This window comes from Ovis canadensis, chromosome 1, assembly GCF_042477335.2.
Source record: "Ovis canadensis isolate MfBH-ARS-UI-01 breed Bighorn chromosome 1, ARS-UI_OviCan_v2, whole genome shotgun sequence".
NCBI lineage: Eukaryota > Metazoa > Chordata > Mammalia > Artiodactyla > Bovidae > Ovis > Ovis canadensis.
In genome coordinates, this window is record NC_091245.1 from 17,702,418 (window position 1) to 17,720,079 (window position 17,662).

The following is a 17,662-nucleotide window of genomic DNA, read 5'->3' on the forward strand; positions in this document are numbered from 1 at the left end:
GTGGCTCGACTGACAACTTGGAGTGTGTTTGTAGGGTAATTTTTTTGAAATGAAGGAGTAAAAAAAAAAAACAACCCAAGCCATCCCTCCACCTCTCCCCCTCCCGCACCGCTCTAAATCCAAAGGTTAAACAACCGGGCAATCAAATTTTTAGCCGCGGTCCGAGTCTAGCAGGGTCTGTACGGTAGCCGATAAGCATCAAACACGGCCGACCGGACCGTCACTCAGGCTAGGAAACTAAACAAGGGGGTGTGCCTCTCAGCCGAGAACTCAAGTGTCAGACTCGCAGGGTGCAGGGCGGAACCAGCACGTATTTCCAGACAGGCGGAAACCCCGCGCTGACGTCCAGCGCACCGTAGCCAACCGCCCAGTTACTATTGCGGCTGCGCGCGGGCCAGGTAAGGGGACAGGGGGCGTGGCGCCGCAGCGCCCAGAGTTTGCGCAGACGCGGAGGCGCTCGGGGACTGATGGCGGCCGTGGACCTGGTTGCCGAGTTTCCCCAGCCGGCCGGTGCTGCGCGCTGGGCAGAGGTTATGGCTCGGTTCGCCGCCCGGTTGGGCGCGCAGGGCCGACGGGTGGTGTTGGTCACTTCCGGCGGCACCAAGGTCCCTCTGGAAGCCCGGCCTGTGCGCTTCCTGGACAACTTCAGCAGTGGGCGGCGCGGTGCTAGCTCGGCCGAAGCCTTCTTGGCCGCGGGCTACGGGGTTCTGTTCCTGTACCGCGCGCGCTCTGCCTTCCCCTTTGCCCACCGCTACCCGCCCCAGACCTGGCTGTCTGTTCTGCGGCCCTCCAGCCAAGCGCCTTCGGGCTTGCTGAGCCTGGAGGCGGAGGAAAAAGCACTCCCGGGCTTCGCCGCAGCTCTGCAGAGTTACCAGGAAGCTGAGGCTGCCGGCACCTTTCTGGCCATAGAGTTCACCACTTTGGCAGACTATTTGCATTTGCTGCAGGCTGCAGCCCAGGCTCTCAACCCACTAGGTGCGTGCCTTTAGGAGTTCATCGGAAGCCAGGAGGCAGAGCCTTTCCCCCTAGACACATAGCCCCTTACTATATACCCAGGGCTCTCACAACGGAGGACCCTGAGTTGAAAAGGAGCTGACTCCATACACTTCTCTGATTTATTACACTCTGTGCTTCTTTTTTCAGGTTCTTCTGCGATGTTTTACCTGGCTGCGGCCGTGTCAGATTTCTATGTTCCTGCCTCTGAAATGCCTGAACACAAGATCCAGTCATCTGGGGGCCCACTGCAGGTGATGGGCGCTTCTCTTCCAGAGATCTGATTCCCTATAACCAATCTTGGGTTAATTTCCTTTTGATCTGGAGATGGCCTTTCTGCATTCCGTATGTGCTAGGCACTAGGGATACAGAGATGAATAAGACACCGCCCTCCCTCAAGAACCTCACAATCTGTTGAGGTTGCTGGACACAGACATAATTACAGTACAGAGTGATAAATGCTCTAGTAGAGGTACGTACCAAGTGAAGTCAGAGCATGGGGTGAGTGAATCTTGGGGAAAGTCAAGGCTTTCTGGAGGAAATGGCTTGAACTGGGTTTTAAAAGATGAGCAGAAGGTGTATCAGACCAAGGGAAGATCATTCCAGATAGAGTACACAATTGGAGCTTAAAAATGGGCATTGTGTTGTGAACTGACATTGTCTGGTAAAGCTGGAGAGTGGTGAGGGTGGAGGGCAGACTGAAGGAACAGCTTCCTTCATAGAAAATTTTGTGTTCCTTCTTAAGGAGCTTGAACTTAATCCTATGGAGCCAAGGGAAACGTAAGAGAATGAGATAAAGTTTTTGTTTGTGAAGAACATTCTGGCATCATCGTGAAAGGTGAATTAGAGAGAGTGGTGGGGGCAGATGAGATGGTGGTTATTGTTGCAGTTTAAGGAGAAGGTATGAGGAGGGTAGTGGTGTGGTGAAGATGCTGAAATCATCTGGCTTCTTGGAACCTGAGGGAATTCTTAGTCTTTTATTGGGTGATACAAGTAGGATTTAAATCGGAGAAACTACCTGTGGAGCACTTGCTGATTCTGTGGGACAGTTTATTTTTTCATTTCTTCAACAAATGTTTATTGAGTACCTACTATATGCCAGACACTATTGTAGGAGATAAGGCAGTGAAAAGAAACATATTGTGCCCTGGTTTTGCTTATACTCTGCAGAGGAAACAGTAAGTCAAATGCATAGTATATTAGGTAGTGATAAATTCTAAGCAGAAAAGTAAAATGGGGAACGGGTATGTGATCCCTGTCACTCTTGCTAACTATTTGAGGGAAAATTCTGACGATTAGCTTAGTGATTTCACACTTTAAATTCTGGGAACCTTACTTTATCCTGTAATTCTTAGTTCTGTAGTGTACTTGAAAGTACACAAAACAACTCAACATTCCCCTTAGAAGGGATTGAGAATGATATTGTGGTGTTGATGAATAAAAATAAAATCAATTCTGTTTCCTCAGTGCTAAGATGTTACCAGTGACAGTTTTTTAATGGAATCAAATAGTCCACCAGTGGAAGAAATATTTTAGGCTGAGGGATTTAAAAACTCAACCTTGAGCTTCTGCCAGAGTAACATTTGTGTAAACAGATTATTTGTATTTGTTTATTTGAGGGTTTGGATTAAATATAAAGGGAATGTTTGAGAAAATATAATGCTATTTATTCAGAGTTTTATTTATGGTAATGAGGGTTACAAGGCAAGGCTAATTCATAGGATGTAGTTTGCCCCAGAATATGCATGAAGCTTTGAAATCAGGCATCCTTATGAACCCTACAAAGGCAGCACTTTTAAGTAAGCATTTAATACGCTTTAAAAAGTTTGGCAGTGAGAAATCCTACTTGAATTGACGTAGCCAAACATCTGAGTCCTTGCTTCCTTGATTTCCTTTGAGATTGACCTGCCTGGTAGGTAGTAACCTTGTTTGCTTATTAAGATTCTCTTTTTCCAATACAGATAACAATGAAGATGGTGCCAAAAATGCTTTCTCCTTTGGTTAAAGACTGGGCTCCCAAAGCATTTATAATTTCCTTTAAGTTGGAGACTGACCCCTCCATCATAATTGATCGTGCACGGAATGCTTTAGAAGTGTATCGACATCAAGTGGTGGTGGCTAATATCCTTGATTCACGGCGATCTTCTGTGGTTATTATAACCAAAGACTCAGAAACCAAGTTACTGTTATCAGAGGAAGAAGTAGAGAAAGGCATAGAGATAGAAGAGAAGATAGTGGATTATCTTCAGTCTCGACATACTGCTTTTATACGTGACAAAAACTGAGGTAAAAAGCCTTTATTTATAGGATCAAAACTTGTTCAGTGGACCAGGGCTCTTATAGGTGGTGAGAAGTAGAATAAATCCTTTGCTTTCATGAAGACAGAAAATGAAGAGGAAAAGCAGTGAGTGGTGGGCAGGCTAATGTGGCTCGGCATCTGTCTTTCAAAGGTCTTTCGATACTCTTAAAAAATGAAAGCAAAGGCAAATCTGTTATCACCGAACCACCTGACACACTCACCTGAATGTTACCTTGATTTTGAGAATGACTCTAGCTGTTTCTCAGCTTAAAAAAAAAAGCTTATTGGGTATTATATTCCTCAAAATATACATGTGGGGCCTGAACATCAGCCTTCTTCACACTATAAAAAGGATGATGGATGCCTGAATGGCCATGCTTATTTTGTTGATACCTACTATGTGGTAGGCCCTCAGGATTTTGAAGAGTCAAAGGTGAATTGTTGTTCAGTTGCTAAGTCGTGTCCAGCTCTGTGACCCCATGGACTACAGCATGCCAGGCTCCCCTGTTCTTCACTATCTTCCAGAGTTAGTTCAAAAAGATGAATAAACATGTCTAGTTTGGGAAATGGCTATATAAAAATTAAGTACAATAAAGTATGTGCCCCAAAGTCAATACGATGATGTTGGTTTTTCTTGAAATTTAGTAAAAACAGGTGTAGGAGAGAAGGACACCTCCCCAAAGACAGATTTGCTGTAGATTGATGATTATCCCACCATATTTACTTCTTGCTTCTCTTCCTAGACTCACTTCATATTTGAGTTAAGAATTTACCTTTCAAATATTTTATAACTGCGATTGTGGGAAAGGTAAGCTGGAGGCCAGGCAGGACCCAGTTGGTGACCATGGCCCTGAAGGAGGTAAAGAGTATGGGTTTTGCAGTTGTCTTAGCAGATTTCACCCTTCCAGCTGTGCCATCTATTCACCTTATAAACTTTGATACCTGACTTAATCTCAAGTTTCCTCATCTATAAAATGGTGATAATTTCTCTGCAAAGTAACACCATTTGTTGTGGGGATTAAATAACTGGTGAAGGTAAAGCATGAGTCTGGCACTTGACACATAATTTGCAAAATAAATGGTTACAATTGCTAAATTTAATCACTTAGCAAGGCAGTGTTACTGCTCGCGCCTTGCTTGATTCCTGAATCCTTGAGAAGTTTTCAAAGCTCTCACTGTCCTGGGCTTTTGGTTGGGAGTGCAAAATAAGTAGACCAGAGAAGTACCCTCAGTGATCCATAGGGTGGTCCAGAATGCAGTGTGAAAAACTGTCATTAAGAACTAGGTATAAAAAAGTGCTTGACATAAATTAGTTAAAATGCAATTCATGGAGTGTGTTGGAAAGAGTAGTCCAATGTATCTGTCTGATAATAGAAGTATAATAAACTTTGAGATTTGCACATAAATGCCGAGATATACCTAAATATGTCATCAAGAAATGTGACTTCATTAAATCAGGAAACTAAAGTAACTGCAGCAATCAGGACTTCTCTGGAAGCAGCATTCCCGTTGAACAAAATTTAAAATTAATTTCTGATCCAAATAGCAAAATCTAAAAAGCAACATACTGTAGACAGTGGCTGCAGTACAAAAGGAGCATGAAGTAAAAGATTGACTTCTTCCCTTCTCTACATCTGTAGGTTCGTGTAGATGATGGCTGTCATTATCTTTGAATGTATAATGAGGATAAATGGAGCTAGAACTAGAAGTGATTGTAATGTTTGTTTTTATTAATATCATTATTACTCCCCTTAGGAACCATTTTCTATTGTGTTTTGTTAAGGCTTAAAAACAACCTCCATTACCCTAAATGGAATTGTTTAGTGTTTTCCAATTCAGTTTCATTTTCATTCAGAGCATGTGAAAATTCCAAGAGGTGGTTTTTTTAGTCAGCAGATGGAAGTGTGTGAAGAAAGCAAGACCTAAGAGTGAGGGAGTTCCCTGGTGGTTCACTGGTTACGACTTGGTGCTTTCACTGCCATGGCCCAGGTTCAGTCCCAAGCCAGGGCACAGCCCAAAATAAAAATCTAAGAATAAAAAGGAACATAAGTCAATTAGAGCAAATAAGAAGGATCCTGAATCTAAATTGGAGGACAAAACAATGTATCCCTAAGAAGAAAATGATGCTTTAACTGTTAGAAGTGGGCTGGGGAGATGGTGGTGAGCATTTTAGATCAGAGGGGAAAAAAAGAAAAAACACTTGCAAGGGCTCTGGTGCCAGAGGGAGAGATTAGGAAGTGTAAGGGGTACTATCTGTCCAGATAATGCATGTAGAACTGGCAAAGCTGTGGAAAGGAGCCTGTGAGAAACTAGAATAAGGTTAAGAAATGTTAAATGTATCTTGGGGATACCAGAAAAGCGTGGGCCCCAAAACATGAGTAAAAGCGGGTTTAGGTAAACTAACTAGAATCTTGCGATAAGAGTATTTAAATGAAGAGCATATAAACCGGTCCTTTGTTAAATGTTGTGTCTTCTAGATATTTTTATTTTACCTTACATAGGTGGAGAATATGGTTCGCGAAAACCGAATTTTCAGTGCTTAGGACTTCTAAAGGACTTAAGGAATAGTTGTAGTCAAGTTCGGTTTCGTCATTTTTACAATAATAAGCGGGTTCCAAAAGTGTTGTGATTTGTCTTAGGTGCCCTACCCAGGTGATGAGTGACAAGTCCTAAAATTCAGAACCGCTGACCTAGCTTCCCCCACCCCCCACCTTTTAAGAATGAAGTTATTTCTAGGAAATTTAATCCAAGTTTGTTAGACTGGGGCTCTAGATAAGGTTTGGCAGGAAGCTGAGAACAATTAATGCCCTGTGACAGAACTTGAAGTTGCAAATAGGCACCACGACGTTACCATGGTTACTGCAGAGCCATAGGGAAGAGCCGTGCCTTCGTTACCGTAACTTAGAGGCCAATGGTCTGCACCGTAGCAATGGTCTCTGGCCGGAAGCGCAACTCCTGAGCCAATGGCGCGCGTCGTTTCTATGGTTGCCGCCGGAAGGACGGCCAGGCGTCTCCGCGGCGAGCGCGGTTGCTATGACGCCCGGGACTGAGCAGGCACCTGCCGCTCGCACCCTGGCGGCCCCCGGACCCTCACCGCGCTTTCCAAGAGACAATTTCCGGCTTGATTCCTGAGGTTCCCGCAGCCCCAAGGAAGAAAGCAGCTATTCTTCGCTCTTTTTCAGCATTCCAGGCCTTTCCCGGCACGGCCCAAAACGACAGAAGAGCCTCACCTGGCTTGGCCTTTCTAGCCGCGGGCTGGAGGGATTCGGCCTGAGAATAGATTGGTCGGTTTCCAGGAACCCACCCGTCACAGGCCCTTAGAATTAGGCTGCTGCTTTTCTTTAAAGAGAGTTTAGAACACTCAAGCTGTTTAAGTAGGCGTTCCTTTGCTCACTTTCCAGGCGAAGACTCAGCCCTACTCAGAGACTGCGCGTGAAGGTAGGGGCCATGACAAAGTCCACCGAGCTACGGCATCCTCTGAGTGTCGGCCTGTGAACAAAGAACTGCTGTTTCCTCCCTTTTGCCGTTTGTTCGTCATGCAGAACTTGAATTCCTGATGAAGCTCTGGAGCCCCTTTGTATCCTCAACATCAGACGTCATCAAGTCAGTTACCTTGTGCCTTTCAAGCTGCAACCTCATCCACTTCTCTCATTACCCTGAGCGTCAGTTTTCTCATCCTGATCATTGTACAGCCATTCTCGCCCTTTCTTGTCCACACTGCGCATTCCTGAATGTTCACTCGTCTCCATCACCTCTGTTATCTCTACACCCCCTCCTTCTTTCCTGCTATAATGCTTTGGGTAACTAAGCATTTCACATTCTCCAGCCCTGGAATCATTTGGAAGATTTTCTTTGTGTCTCTGTACTACGGCAGTCATTCTGTCTTGAGTAAACTCGAGACGAAAATGGAAAAGCATACATTGGTAAATACAAACAGTAAATTTCTACAAGTCTGGTGTGTTTTGAAAATGGAGGAGAAAAAAATCCAAATGTACTTTTGGACTTATCTCAGTCTTATTTAGAGAAAGATGTTTCTTGTTAAGTGTATACTGTTTTAGGCATTCATTTTAGTGACGCATTCACGTTTGTGAAAAGATCATTCGAAATGATTGTTAACAACTTCAAGTCCGTATGAACTCAACACCATGACAGAATAGAATTTTCAGGAAAGGAGATGCTTGAAACAATTCTTGTGCCTGCTCTTCATGATAGGTCTTAATCAGAAAACATTCCTTGTGGTATAAGATAAGAAACAAAAACAGGAGGAATGATTGAAAATAAATATTTTTGGCAATGGGCAGGCTTAAAAGCCCTCAGAAACTTGGAAGAGAGGCTGTAAAAGTAGAATATGATTTCTTTAGATCCAGTGTACTTGTAACTGAGCTTGGAAAACTTTAATTTGTCTTAAAGTATGTGTTTCTTGTTGAGTTTTACTATTATATATATATATATAAAGTTATTTTGAAGATAGGCAAAGTGTACATTTTAAATGGGTATTTGTGGGGATAGAATGCTTTAGATATTTTTATTTATCAGACTAATTTCATCAGTTATTTGTGGTAGTCACGCTCAAAGCCAAGTCAAGTGTCCACATACTGAGAAATTCAGCTTTCTCTTCTATAATAGATTGGAGAAGGAAAATGAGTTCTGTGGCTTTTAAAATTTTTTTCATATTAAATGAGAGCTGAATAAATTTTAACTCTTGGTAGTAAGGGCTGTTAGATGCTATATGTTAAGGAGTTTTCTTTTCCCCTTCCAGTATATATTTATTAAACAAACATCATTATGGCAATGTTAACATAAAATTCAGAAAACTTTCCTCTTACCCCTAGCCTAGTGCTACTAAACCTTGGATGGGGCAGCAGGGGGAGGATTTTGCTCCCTAAGAAACATGGCAATGGATGGAGACATTTTTAGTTGTCACAACTGATGATATATAACTGGCATCTAGTTAGTAGAAGCCAGAGATTCTGCCCTCCATTCTTCTGTCCCCCGACAAGAAAGAGTTAGCCAGCCCTGAATGGCTGGCTGAGTCTGACAGCAGTGCTAAGGTTGACATATCAGTAGTTCATTGTTCTGTTCTGTGTCAATCCTTGCTCATGTGCATATGTTTTTTACATAGTTAACAATGGGCGTTTGCTTCTCTGTTTCACTTAATTCTGTATTTTAGGTGTTTAAACATTGCTACATTGTTTTCAACTTTTTAAAAGTTTATTTTTCTCATTTTATTTGCAAATTGAAAAGAAAAAAAAACTGTATAAATGGATACTGTATTTAAGACATTTGTATGTTTTAAATTATATTTGTGTAGGAGGAAGAAAGAAGGGGTAGGATGAATAACCTAAGTGGATTTCTCAGTTTTCAGGCCATACTCTTTACTGTGTTCCCTTATGTCACTCAAAGACCATGGGGTCACAGGCTCATCCTTTGTTCAGCGCCAGGAGATACGCTGTAGCTGTAGCACGAGGTATGGTCCTGGATTCGCACTGTAGTTGAAGGCACCTACTGCAGCGCCAAGAACAAGTCGAAATGACTGCACTCATTCTTTTGTCCTCTTCCCATTTCAAATTCTTTGCCTCTATCTCAGTTTGCTTTTACCACCTCATTCTTTACATCTAGAAGTTTTTAGAAGCTCCCAAAATGCCACAAGATGTGCTTCTTTCCAGACCGTGACTTTTTAAGATAATGAGCATGTATTCAGTATCTCCTTTTAAAGAATAGTATGCTTATGTACTTTGTTATGTGGGCGAGTTTAGGCACGGTTTAGATGTTAGAGCATTTAGAATTCAAAGAATGAATTTATATTACCTCAAGATCTACTTTTTTATAAGTTTCAAATTACTCAACCATTGGGGCTCAGTAAAACGGGAACATGTTAGTTCTGGGATGTCAGAGCAGAACAGGCAGAAGGACCCAGGATTCCAGACAGAGGGACCCAAATATTCAGAGTCGTGGAATAAGCAGCATGATGGGGATCAGTCCATACACCGGCATGAAGGGCTGTCAAGGTGTGGCAGAAGATAAGAGAGAGACATGTAGGGCTCATGTTGTGAAGACTCTGGTGCCAAGCTGAGGATCCAGACTTCCTGAAAGCAATGGGAATGTTAAGCAGCAAGTGATTTGCATTTACAAGGGTCAGTCTGAGAACTTTATAGAGTACAGACTGGATGGGGGCCAGCCCAGCAGCAAGAAAATCAGTTAAGGACACTGTTACACTGCTGCTGCTGCTGCTAAGTTGCTTCAGTCATGTCCGACTCTGTGCGACCCCATAGACGGCAGCCCACCAGGCTCCGCCGTCCCTGGGACTCTCCAGGCAAGAACACTGGAGTGGGTTGCCATTTCCTTCTCCAGTGCATGAAAGTGAAAAGTGAAAGTGAAGTCGCTCAGTTGTGTCTGACTCTTCGCAGCCCCATGGACTGCAGCCTACCAGGCTCTTCCGTCCATGGGATTTTCCTGGCAAGAGTATGGAAGTGGGGTGCCATTGCCTTCTCCAAAACTAATAAGAGAGGATTAATTAGAAAATGATCAAAGAGATGGAATCCACAAATGCAGGGACTGGTTGTCCATGAGAGTGGAATGAATAAGGATAGGCCAAAGATAACTCCCAGATTTCTGACTTGGGAAACTATATTGATAGTGATTTTAACTGGGATACAGATGGAAGACCAAGTGTTAAGAAAGATGAGTGGATTTTTCAAACTGAGCTATATACTAGAGAGTTGGATATGCATTTGGTCTTAACTAGTAGATTCATTTTGTATTGCCTTCTTGCCTACATCCTCTGCCCTGGAATTTGTACTTTTCTGCCAATCCTTGCTTAAAGGATAGGCTTGGTGGCTGTATTTTTATCCCTACTTCCCACCTGTCCTAGCCACAGCTAACTGAACAAGGAATATTGTACAACTAACTTCAGAGAGAGGGGAGCAATTCATGGGGTGAGCAACAAATAATTGTCTCTCTTTCATAAATTTGAACTAAAAGGGATAGATAAAAGAAATGACTTAATCTGAAAAATTACATAGGTTTAGGACTCAGATGACTATTTTTAGCTTTGCTGTTGAGCACACAGAGAAAAGCCATCTGTGTGGAAAAGCAAGTAAATGGGAGCAGGTTCATAGGGAAACACAGGCGAAAGACCTTATGGGTCAGGATAGACTAGCAATGACTATCTTAGTTCCATGTTCATTTTCCATGTAACTAGGTTAATGGCAACCCACTCCAGTATTCTTGCCTGGAGAATCCCACGGACAGAGGAGCCTGGAAGGCTACAGTCCATGGGGTCGCAAGAGTCGGACACAACTTAGTGACTAAACCACCAACCAAACCAGGTTTCAGTTAGTTCAGTTGCTCAGTCGTGTCCGACTCTTTGTGACCCCATAGACTGCAGCACGCCAGGCTTTCCTGTCCATCACCAGCTCCCAGAGCTTGCTCAAACTCATGTCCATTGAGTCCGTGATGCCATCCAACCATCTCATCCTCTGTTGTCCCCTTCTCCTCCTGCCTTCAATCTTTCCCAGCATCAGGGTCTTTTCCAATGAGTCAGTTCTTCACATCAGGTAGCCAAAGCATTGGAGCTTCAGCTTCAGCATCAGTCCTTCCAATGAATATTCAGGACTGATTTCCTTTAGGATGGACTGGTTTGATCTCCTTGTTTGCAGCATATGCCCTTGTATCTTATTCTTTCAATAACCCTTCTGAGTAGTTAGGATTGGTCAGCTGTAAAGGCCAGAAAACTCAAAATAATAATGGCCTGAAAATAAAAGTCACATAAAAGTCAAGAAGCAAGCACCCCAGAACTGATAGGGCAGCATTTTGAAATTACCAAAGGTTCAGATATCTTCTCTCATATGATAGTATATCATCCTTGGTCTGTGGCTTCCACATCATGGTGTCCAGGATGGATGCTCAAGCTTCAAATTATCTTTGTCTGCATTCCAGCCAGTAGAAAGGAAGAGGATGAGGCCATCCTTTTCCTTTAAGGACATTTCCTAAACTAGGTGGCACACAATTCCGTTTACATCCTATTGGTCAGAACTTAGTCACATGGGTGTATCTAGCAGAAGGCAGGCATCCTTGTGACCAGTCCCAAAAAAAGTATTATTTCTGCAGCAAAAAAGAAGACTACACAATCATCTATTAAAAATAAACATATTTAAATATATATATATATATAGAAGAAAAACTGGCAATTTCTGCTACATTTACTTATTTATATGTGTTCTAACTTCAGTGTATTTGTTTCTTGCTAATTTTTCTAGATAGACCTGGAGCTTAGCAGAGATGGATTATTGTTTAATTCTCCTAATAACCCAATGAGATTGGTATTACTATTATGTCCATTCTCTTTGAGGGCAATCAAAGTTTAAAGAAGTTAGATGAATTGTGTTACTCACACAACTAGAAAGTGATGGAGCCAGGATTTGGACCAAGGCATGTCAGACTCCCCTGCCTGAGCTGTTCGTCACCATGATAGTAAGAAGGGCGGAGAGCCAAAGGCAGGGTTCTTAGGAATGGTGGCATTTGACGTGTCTGTTGAAGAGCCCAGGAAGAACACAGGAAAGGAAAGGCCAGGGAGGTAAGAGTGAAAACAGGAAAAAGTGACATCACAGAACAGAAAGGAGTGGATAGATACCACTCCTAAAAAGAGCAGAAACATGTCCAGTTGAATTTGGCATTTTGAGGGTTGTTGCTGAGAGTATGAGTACAAGTAGTAAGAGCAGAAGCCAAATGCTGTGACTTGAGGAGGGTAAGATAGATTAGAAAGAGGATAGTAACTCCAGAGGGGGATGTGGTAGGATCAAAGGAGAGTTATTTTGTATCTTTATTTTTACCATCAAAGACATCTTAACCTAAGGAGATGACATCAGTTGAGAGGGAGATAGTGAGCCAACAGAAAAGAAAAAAGAAGCAATCCGAGATGGGATCTGGAACACGGATAAAGGGATTTGCTCTGGACAAGAGAATGGAAAACTCTTCCTCTGAGAAGGGAAAGGATCTCTAAAAATGGTGGTTAGTGTACTGATGGCCGTAGAAGAAGCTGACAGTCTTATGATGGCCTTAGTTTTTACTAGTGCTGTGGGAGACACGGTCATATGCCAACAGACGGAAGAGGTGAGGTTTGGAGTTTGATGGGAGAGGTGGAAGTTCTGAATATCTACTGAGTGAAATGGTGGCAGAAACTGGCCAAGTGCATGGAAGGACCTATGCAAGCAGAGAAGCTTGGCTCAGGCGGCAGACCATGGATTTGTAGTGGCTCCAGTGTGCATGCTTGTTCATTTCTCTCTCCCAGCACTCAGCAAACTAAAATAGGTAGAGACAAGTCAGATGGTCCAACTTTCCCCCCGGTTTGGATTTGCAGGGAAGATGGGACAAGGGGTTAGATAGCTGGAAACATTGATGAGAGACTGATTGAGATGAACCACAGTAGGGTCCAGGCTTGAGGGGGAAATAAGTGAAGCCAAAGAGTATCTGGTAATTTGAGACAAGATGTAATGGTCCAGGGACTGGAGGTTTCAACTGTCATTGTAGAATAGTTTAAGAGAGCAACAACTTCACACCCATTTCTATGGCTATTTTTTAATATATTTATGGCAGTTCCCCCCAAAGTTAATATACATAGATCTATATATCCAAAAATTCCATTCCTAGGAAGATGCCCCAAACAGCTAGAGCAGGAACTTAGATACTAGTTACACCAGTGTTTCACAGCAGTGTTATTCACAATAGTCAAAAGGTGGAAACAACTCAAATGCCCATCAACAGATGAGTGGATAACCAAAATAGATACAGTGAAATGTTATTCAGCCTTAAAAAGGAAGGAAATTCTGATCCATGATATGAAGAGGGTGAAACCTGAAGACATGCTAAGTGAAATAAGCCAGAAACAAAGGGACAAATGTATGATTCCACTCATATGAGGTACCTGGAATAGGCACGTTTATAGAGACAGAAATTAGAGCGTGGGAAATGGGGTCTCGTTGTTTAATGGATACAGAGCTTATGTTTGGGATAATGAAAATGTTCTGAAAATGGATAGCAGTAACGATTGCGCAGCACCGAGAGTGTTCTTAGTGCCACTGGGTTCTACACTTAAGTATGGTTAAAGTGGTAAATTTTAACTTTCGTATATTTACTATACACACACAAAAGAGTGGAAGGTGGACGAGTGGGACATTTGGAATTTAGAATTGTGGGATTTCAACAGTAGTTTAGGTTGTGACAGGAGCTCAGTGGAAGCCAAGGGCTTAGATGACTAAGTAGAATGGAGGTTAAAGGTCTCTGGCTTTGGAAGGGTGTTCAGTCTAGGAGCTTGGATGAGTCATACGCTTGGCTATTGACTTGCATCCTATACCACCGTCTGGACCAGACAAGCTTCCTTTTCCTGTATTGCTGCTTACCCTCCAATACCCCAAATTTCCCAGAAGCCAGGAATGCAAAAGTATTCTCAATATCCCCCATCCACTTCTCCTTTCAACTTCCTCCAGCTTAAGACTGCCCCACTCTACCCCACAACATGGTAGGGTGACGGGGCGTATGCTACTCTCTTGGGGGCAAGCAACTCACAGTGTAGGACATGTAAGAATTCAAACATTTGTTTTCTTATTATTCATAATCTCACCAAGTTATCACAGTTGTGTTTTAACATTTTGATGTATTTGCTTCCATTCTTATGTGTCTGATTTTTACATAGTTGTAATAATACCTTTATGTTCTACTTTTTATCTTTATTATAACAGAAGCATTTTTCTATATTGCCAAATGGATTTCTAGTGTCTTGGGTCCTCTAATACTCAGAACTAAAACCACAAGGAACTGACTAGTGCTCAGAGACCTTGTAGGGAGGAGGATATGAATGGGGACCAGATGATGAGAGTAGGGTGAGGAGCACAGGAAGACTTTTAGCTATAAGTCATGGGGAAGATGCGTGGGGCACTAAAATTCAGATCTGGACCCTCTTTTTTCTTTAATGTATCAGATGATAATTAACATTTTATATATCATCCACAAGAGCTGTTGACGTGAAAAGAACGAAACTCTGGAAAACGTATCAAGAAAAGATAAAAATAATCAAAACATAGTTTTACTGTTAAAAAAGCAAAACTGATCATGATTCTGTAGACTAACTGCAGTTCAATGACAGTTCTGCTTATCCCTATAATCTGGGTCACATTACCTTAGTTAAAAGTTATTAATATATTTGATTATACCAACGAGTCTTATTCACAATTGTTGTTCAGTCTCTTAGTCATGTCCGACTTTTTGCAACTCCATGGACTGCAGCACGCCAGGCTTCCCTGTCCTTCACCATGTCCTGGAGCTTGCTTAAACTCATGTCCATTGAGTCAGTGATGCCATCCAACCATCTCATCCTCTGTCGTCCCCTTCTCTTCCTGCCTTCAGTCTTTCCCAGCATCCGGGTCTTTCCTAACCAGTCAGCTCTTCTCATCAGGTGGCCAAAGTATTGGAGCTACAGCTTCAGCATCAGTCCTTCCAGTGAATATTCAGGATTGATTTCCTTTACGACTGACTGGTTTGATCTTCTTGTAGTCCAAGGACTCTCAAGAGTCTTTTCCAACACCACAGTTCAGAAGCATCAATTTTTCGATGCTCATTCTTTATGGTCCAACTCTCACATTCATACATGACTATTGGAAAAACTACAGCTTTGACTATATGGACCTTTGTTGGCAAAGTAGTATCTCTGCTTTTTAATATGCTGTCTAGGTTTGTTATAGCTTTTCTTCCAAGGAGCAAGTGTCTTTTAATTTCATAGCTGCAGTCACTGTCCACAGTGATTTTGGAACCCATGAAAATAAAGTCTGTCACTGTTTCCATTGTTTCTCTATCTATTTGCCATGAAGTGATGGGGCTGGATGCCATGATCTTAGTTTTTTGAATTTTGAGTTTTAAGCTAGCTTTTTCACTCTCCTCTTTCACCTTCATCAAGAGGTTCTTTAGTTCCTCTTCACTTTGTCTGCCATAAAGGTGGTATCATCTGCATATCTGAGATTATTGATATTTCTCCTGTCAATCTTGATTCTAGCTTGTGCTTTATGCAGCCCAGCATTTCACATGATGTACTCTAATATAAGTTAAATAAGAGGGTGAGAATATACAGCCTTGATGTACTCCTTTCCCAATTTGGAACCTGTCCATTGTTCCATGTCCAGTTCTAACTGTTGCTTCTTGACCTGCATACAGGTTTCTCAGAGGCAGATGAGGTGATTTGGTATTCCCATCTCTTTAAGAATTTTCCACAGTTTGTTTTGATCCACACAGTCAAAGTCTTTAGCATAATCAGTGAAGCAGGAGTAGATATTTATCTGGAATTCTCTTGCTTTTTCTGTGATTCAGTGGTTGTTGGCAATTTGATCTCTGGTTTTTCTGCCTTTTCTAAATCCAGCTGGAACATCTGGAAGTTCTTGGTTCACATATTGTTGAAGCCTAGCTTGAAGAATTTTGAGCATTACTTTGTTAGCATGTGAGATGAGTACAGTTGTGCAATAGTTTGAACATTGTTTGGCAGTGCCTTTCTTTGGGTTTGGAATGAAAACTGGCTTTTCCCAGTCCTGTAGCCACTGCTGAGTTTTCCAAATTTGCTGGCATATTGAATGCAACACGTTCACAGCATCATTTTTTAGGATTTGAGATAGCTCACCTGGAATTCCATCACCTCCTCTGGCTTTGTTCATAGTGATGCTTTAGTGATTCTCATAACACAGATACCATTCCATCAATCAGCAGACATTTATCTCTTCCACACCATGTAGTGCAAGCTGTTATGTAGCATGACTACTTTCAAGTTAAAAAAATTAAAGACAGTATCAATGGCAGGCTTAGATCAAGTTTTAGAAGCAAGCTAAATGACTTAGAAGTCAACAGAAGTTACAAGACACTTTCTAGGAGCAAAATAATTCCTTGATAGTAGAGAATTAATGGCTTTCCAGCTCCCAGCGGAATCCTTTTATTTCTAAATACTTAATAGACAAAAACTACTTTGGGATTTATAACATTGCGAGGGGCCTTGGGGAGATTTTCAGACTATTAAATTACAAACTTCAGAACTGGGCAGGCAGAAAGCTTGTATTTTTTAACACATGCTTTTCCTATTTTAGAGGATATAGTAGAACTCTTCAAAGCTTTAATTTTTTGTACTTTAGCTATTTCATGTACGTGCACATTATTACTTGATAACATAACTGTTAATTAATAGAGAAACTAAGCTATGCTTTGTAAGGAGTCTAACTGTAGGCATATAAACATAACAGATTTCTTGCATGCTCAGTTGTATGTTTGTACATACATACATATGCTTATGTCTTTTATCAAGGGAAAATTTCAACTAGATTTACTTCACCACCCTGAGAAGGAATTGAACCGCTTGCCTTAACAGAAGAGCAACTCTTGTTTTGTCTGGTGCTTGTTACAGCAAAGACAGGCTGATGACTGCTTCCAGAAATCTAGAAGAGCTGTCAGTGAAGCACATGAAGGAAATTAAAGACGTAAGAACTAATATAATTTTGAGATAGCCATGGTTTGGGGACGTCCCTGGCGGTTCAGTGATTAAGACTCTGTGCCTCCACTGTAGGAGGCAAGCGTTCTTTCCCTGGTTGGGGAAGTTGCGTGCAATGTGGCCAGAAAGGAAGAAAGAAACTGTGGTTTTAGTCATCATCCTTCCATTATGTTAACATATTAAAAAGCGATATTTGAGTATCACTGTGTAGTTTGCAAAGCATTCACGTGTACACTTTTTTTTTCATGAAATATGTCAGCAATCTGTATTGGTTTCCAACAGACTACATGTACAGGACATTGCCCAGAGAGGACTAGTTGAATATCCAAATAGGTCTGCTGAAGGTGGCTTTCATTATCTTAGGAAATTCCTCCTTATCTCAATAACCAGCCCTCTAGCTGACTCTCTGGCTAGTAGGCTTAGAGACCTGACTAGTCAGCCTACAGGAAATGGATCTGCTTCTCAAAGGTGGCCTTGTATTGACCAAACTCAGAAAAGTTTGTAGAAAAATCGAACCAGTTTTTAAAATATCAGTAAGAAAGTAACCACCAAAGGAACCAGACTCATATATCCTGTGGCTGATGCATTTTTCCTCTATAGACACACTACTGCTGCTACTGCTACTGCTAAGTCATTTCAGTCCTGCCTGACTCTGTGCGATCCCATAGACGGCAGCCCATCAGGCTCCCCCGTCCCTGGGATTCTCCAGGCAAGAACACTGGAGTGGGTTGCCATTTCCTTCTCCAACGCATGAAAGTGAAAAGTGAAAGTGAAGTCTCTCAGTCAAGATATACTACATAGGAAGCCAAATTTTAATCAGATGTTTACTTGCTGAACAAGTGAAATGATTCTGATTT

At 42.0% G+C, this 17,662-nt stretch overlaps 2 protein-coding genes across 13 annotated transcripts in view; both read left to right on the top strand.

Annotated features, from left to right (window-relative positions):
* Window positions 1-397: 397 nt before the first annotated feature.
* On the top strand, window positions 398-16,781 carry PPCS (phosphopantothenoylcysteine synthetase). Of its 6 annotated transcripts, none has more exons than XM_069588458.1 (4): window positions 403-975; window positions 1,144-1,247; window positions 2,955-3,279; window positions 6,694-7,237. In XM_069588458.1, exons 1-3 carry the CDS (start codon window positions 468-470, stop codon window positions 3,276-3,278), a joined length of 936 nt encoding a protein of 311 aa, XP_069444559.1. In that variant the 5' UTR covers window positions 403-467; the 3' UTR covers window position 3,279; window positions 6,694-7,237. The 6 variants fall into 6 exon arrangements, 5 of the variants coding, with proteins under 5 accessions (XP_069444577.1, XP_069444559.1, XP_069444565.1 ...); XR_011256754.1 differs by having other exon boundaries at window positions 409-975; window positions 1,144-1,465; XM_069588464.1 differs by lacking the exon at window positions 6,694-7,237 and adding an exon at window positions 16,623-16,781 and having other exon boundaries at window positions 409-975.
* CCDC30 (coiled-coil domain containing 30) overlaps window positions 6,694-17,662 on the top strand; it is a 135,917-nt gene continuing 124,948 nt past the window's right edge. For 3 of the 7 annotated variants that reach the window (XM_069588249.1, XM_069588208.1, XM_069588233.1), the window contains exons 1-2: window positions 6,694-6,730; window positions 16,623-16,794. Coding sequence is in view for 4 of the 7 variants with exons in the window: in XM_069588208.1 (XP_069444309.1) it covers window positions 16,735-16,794 (60 nt within the window). In the remaining 3 variants the exon portion in view is untranslated. Of the gene's footprint in view, window positions 6,896-16,622; window positions 16,795-17,662 lie in introns of those variants that run through there. The other 4 variants (XM_069588198.1, XM_069588228.1, XM_069588241.1 and 1 more) reach the window with 3 other exon arrangements.

What these genes read in the sequence shown, in the direction of transcription:
- PPCS (XM_069588458.1), top strand. Translation starts at nt 468, where the DNA reads ATGGCGGCCGTGGACCTGGTTGCCGAGTTTCCCCAGCCGGCCGGTGCT. An exon ending in CCAGGCTCTCAACCCACTAG is followed by an intron (nt 976 to 1,143) that starts GTGCGTGCCTTT and finishes TTCTTTTTTCAG; the next exon opens with GTTCTTCTGCGATGTTTTAC. An exon ending in CATCTGGGGGCCCACTGCAG is followed by an intron (nt 1,248 to 2,954) that starts GTGATGGGCGCT and finishes TTTCCAATACAG; the next exon opens with ATAACAATGAAGATGGTGCC.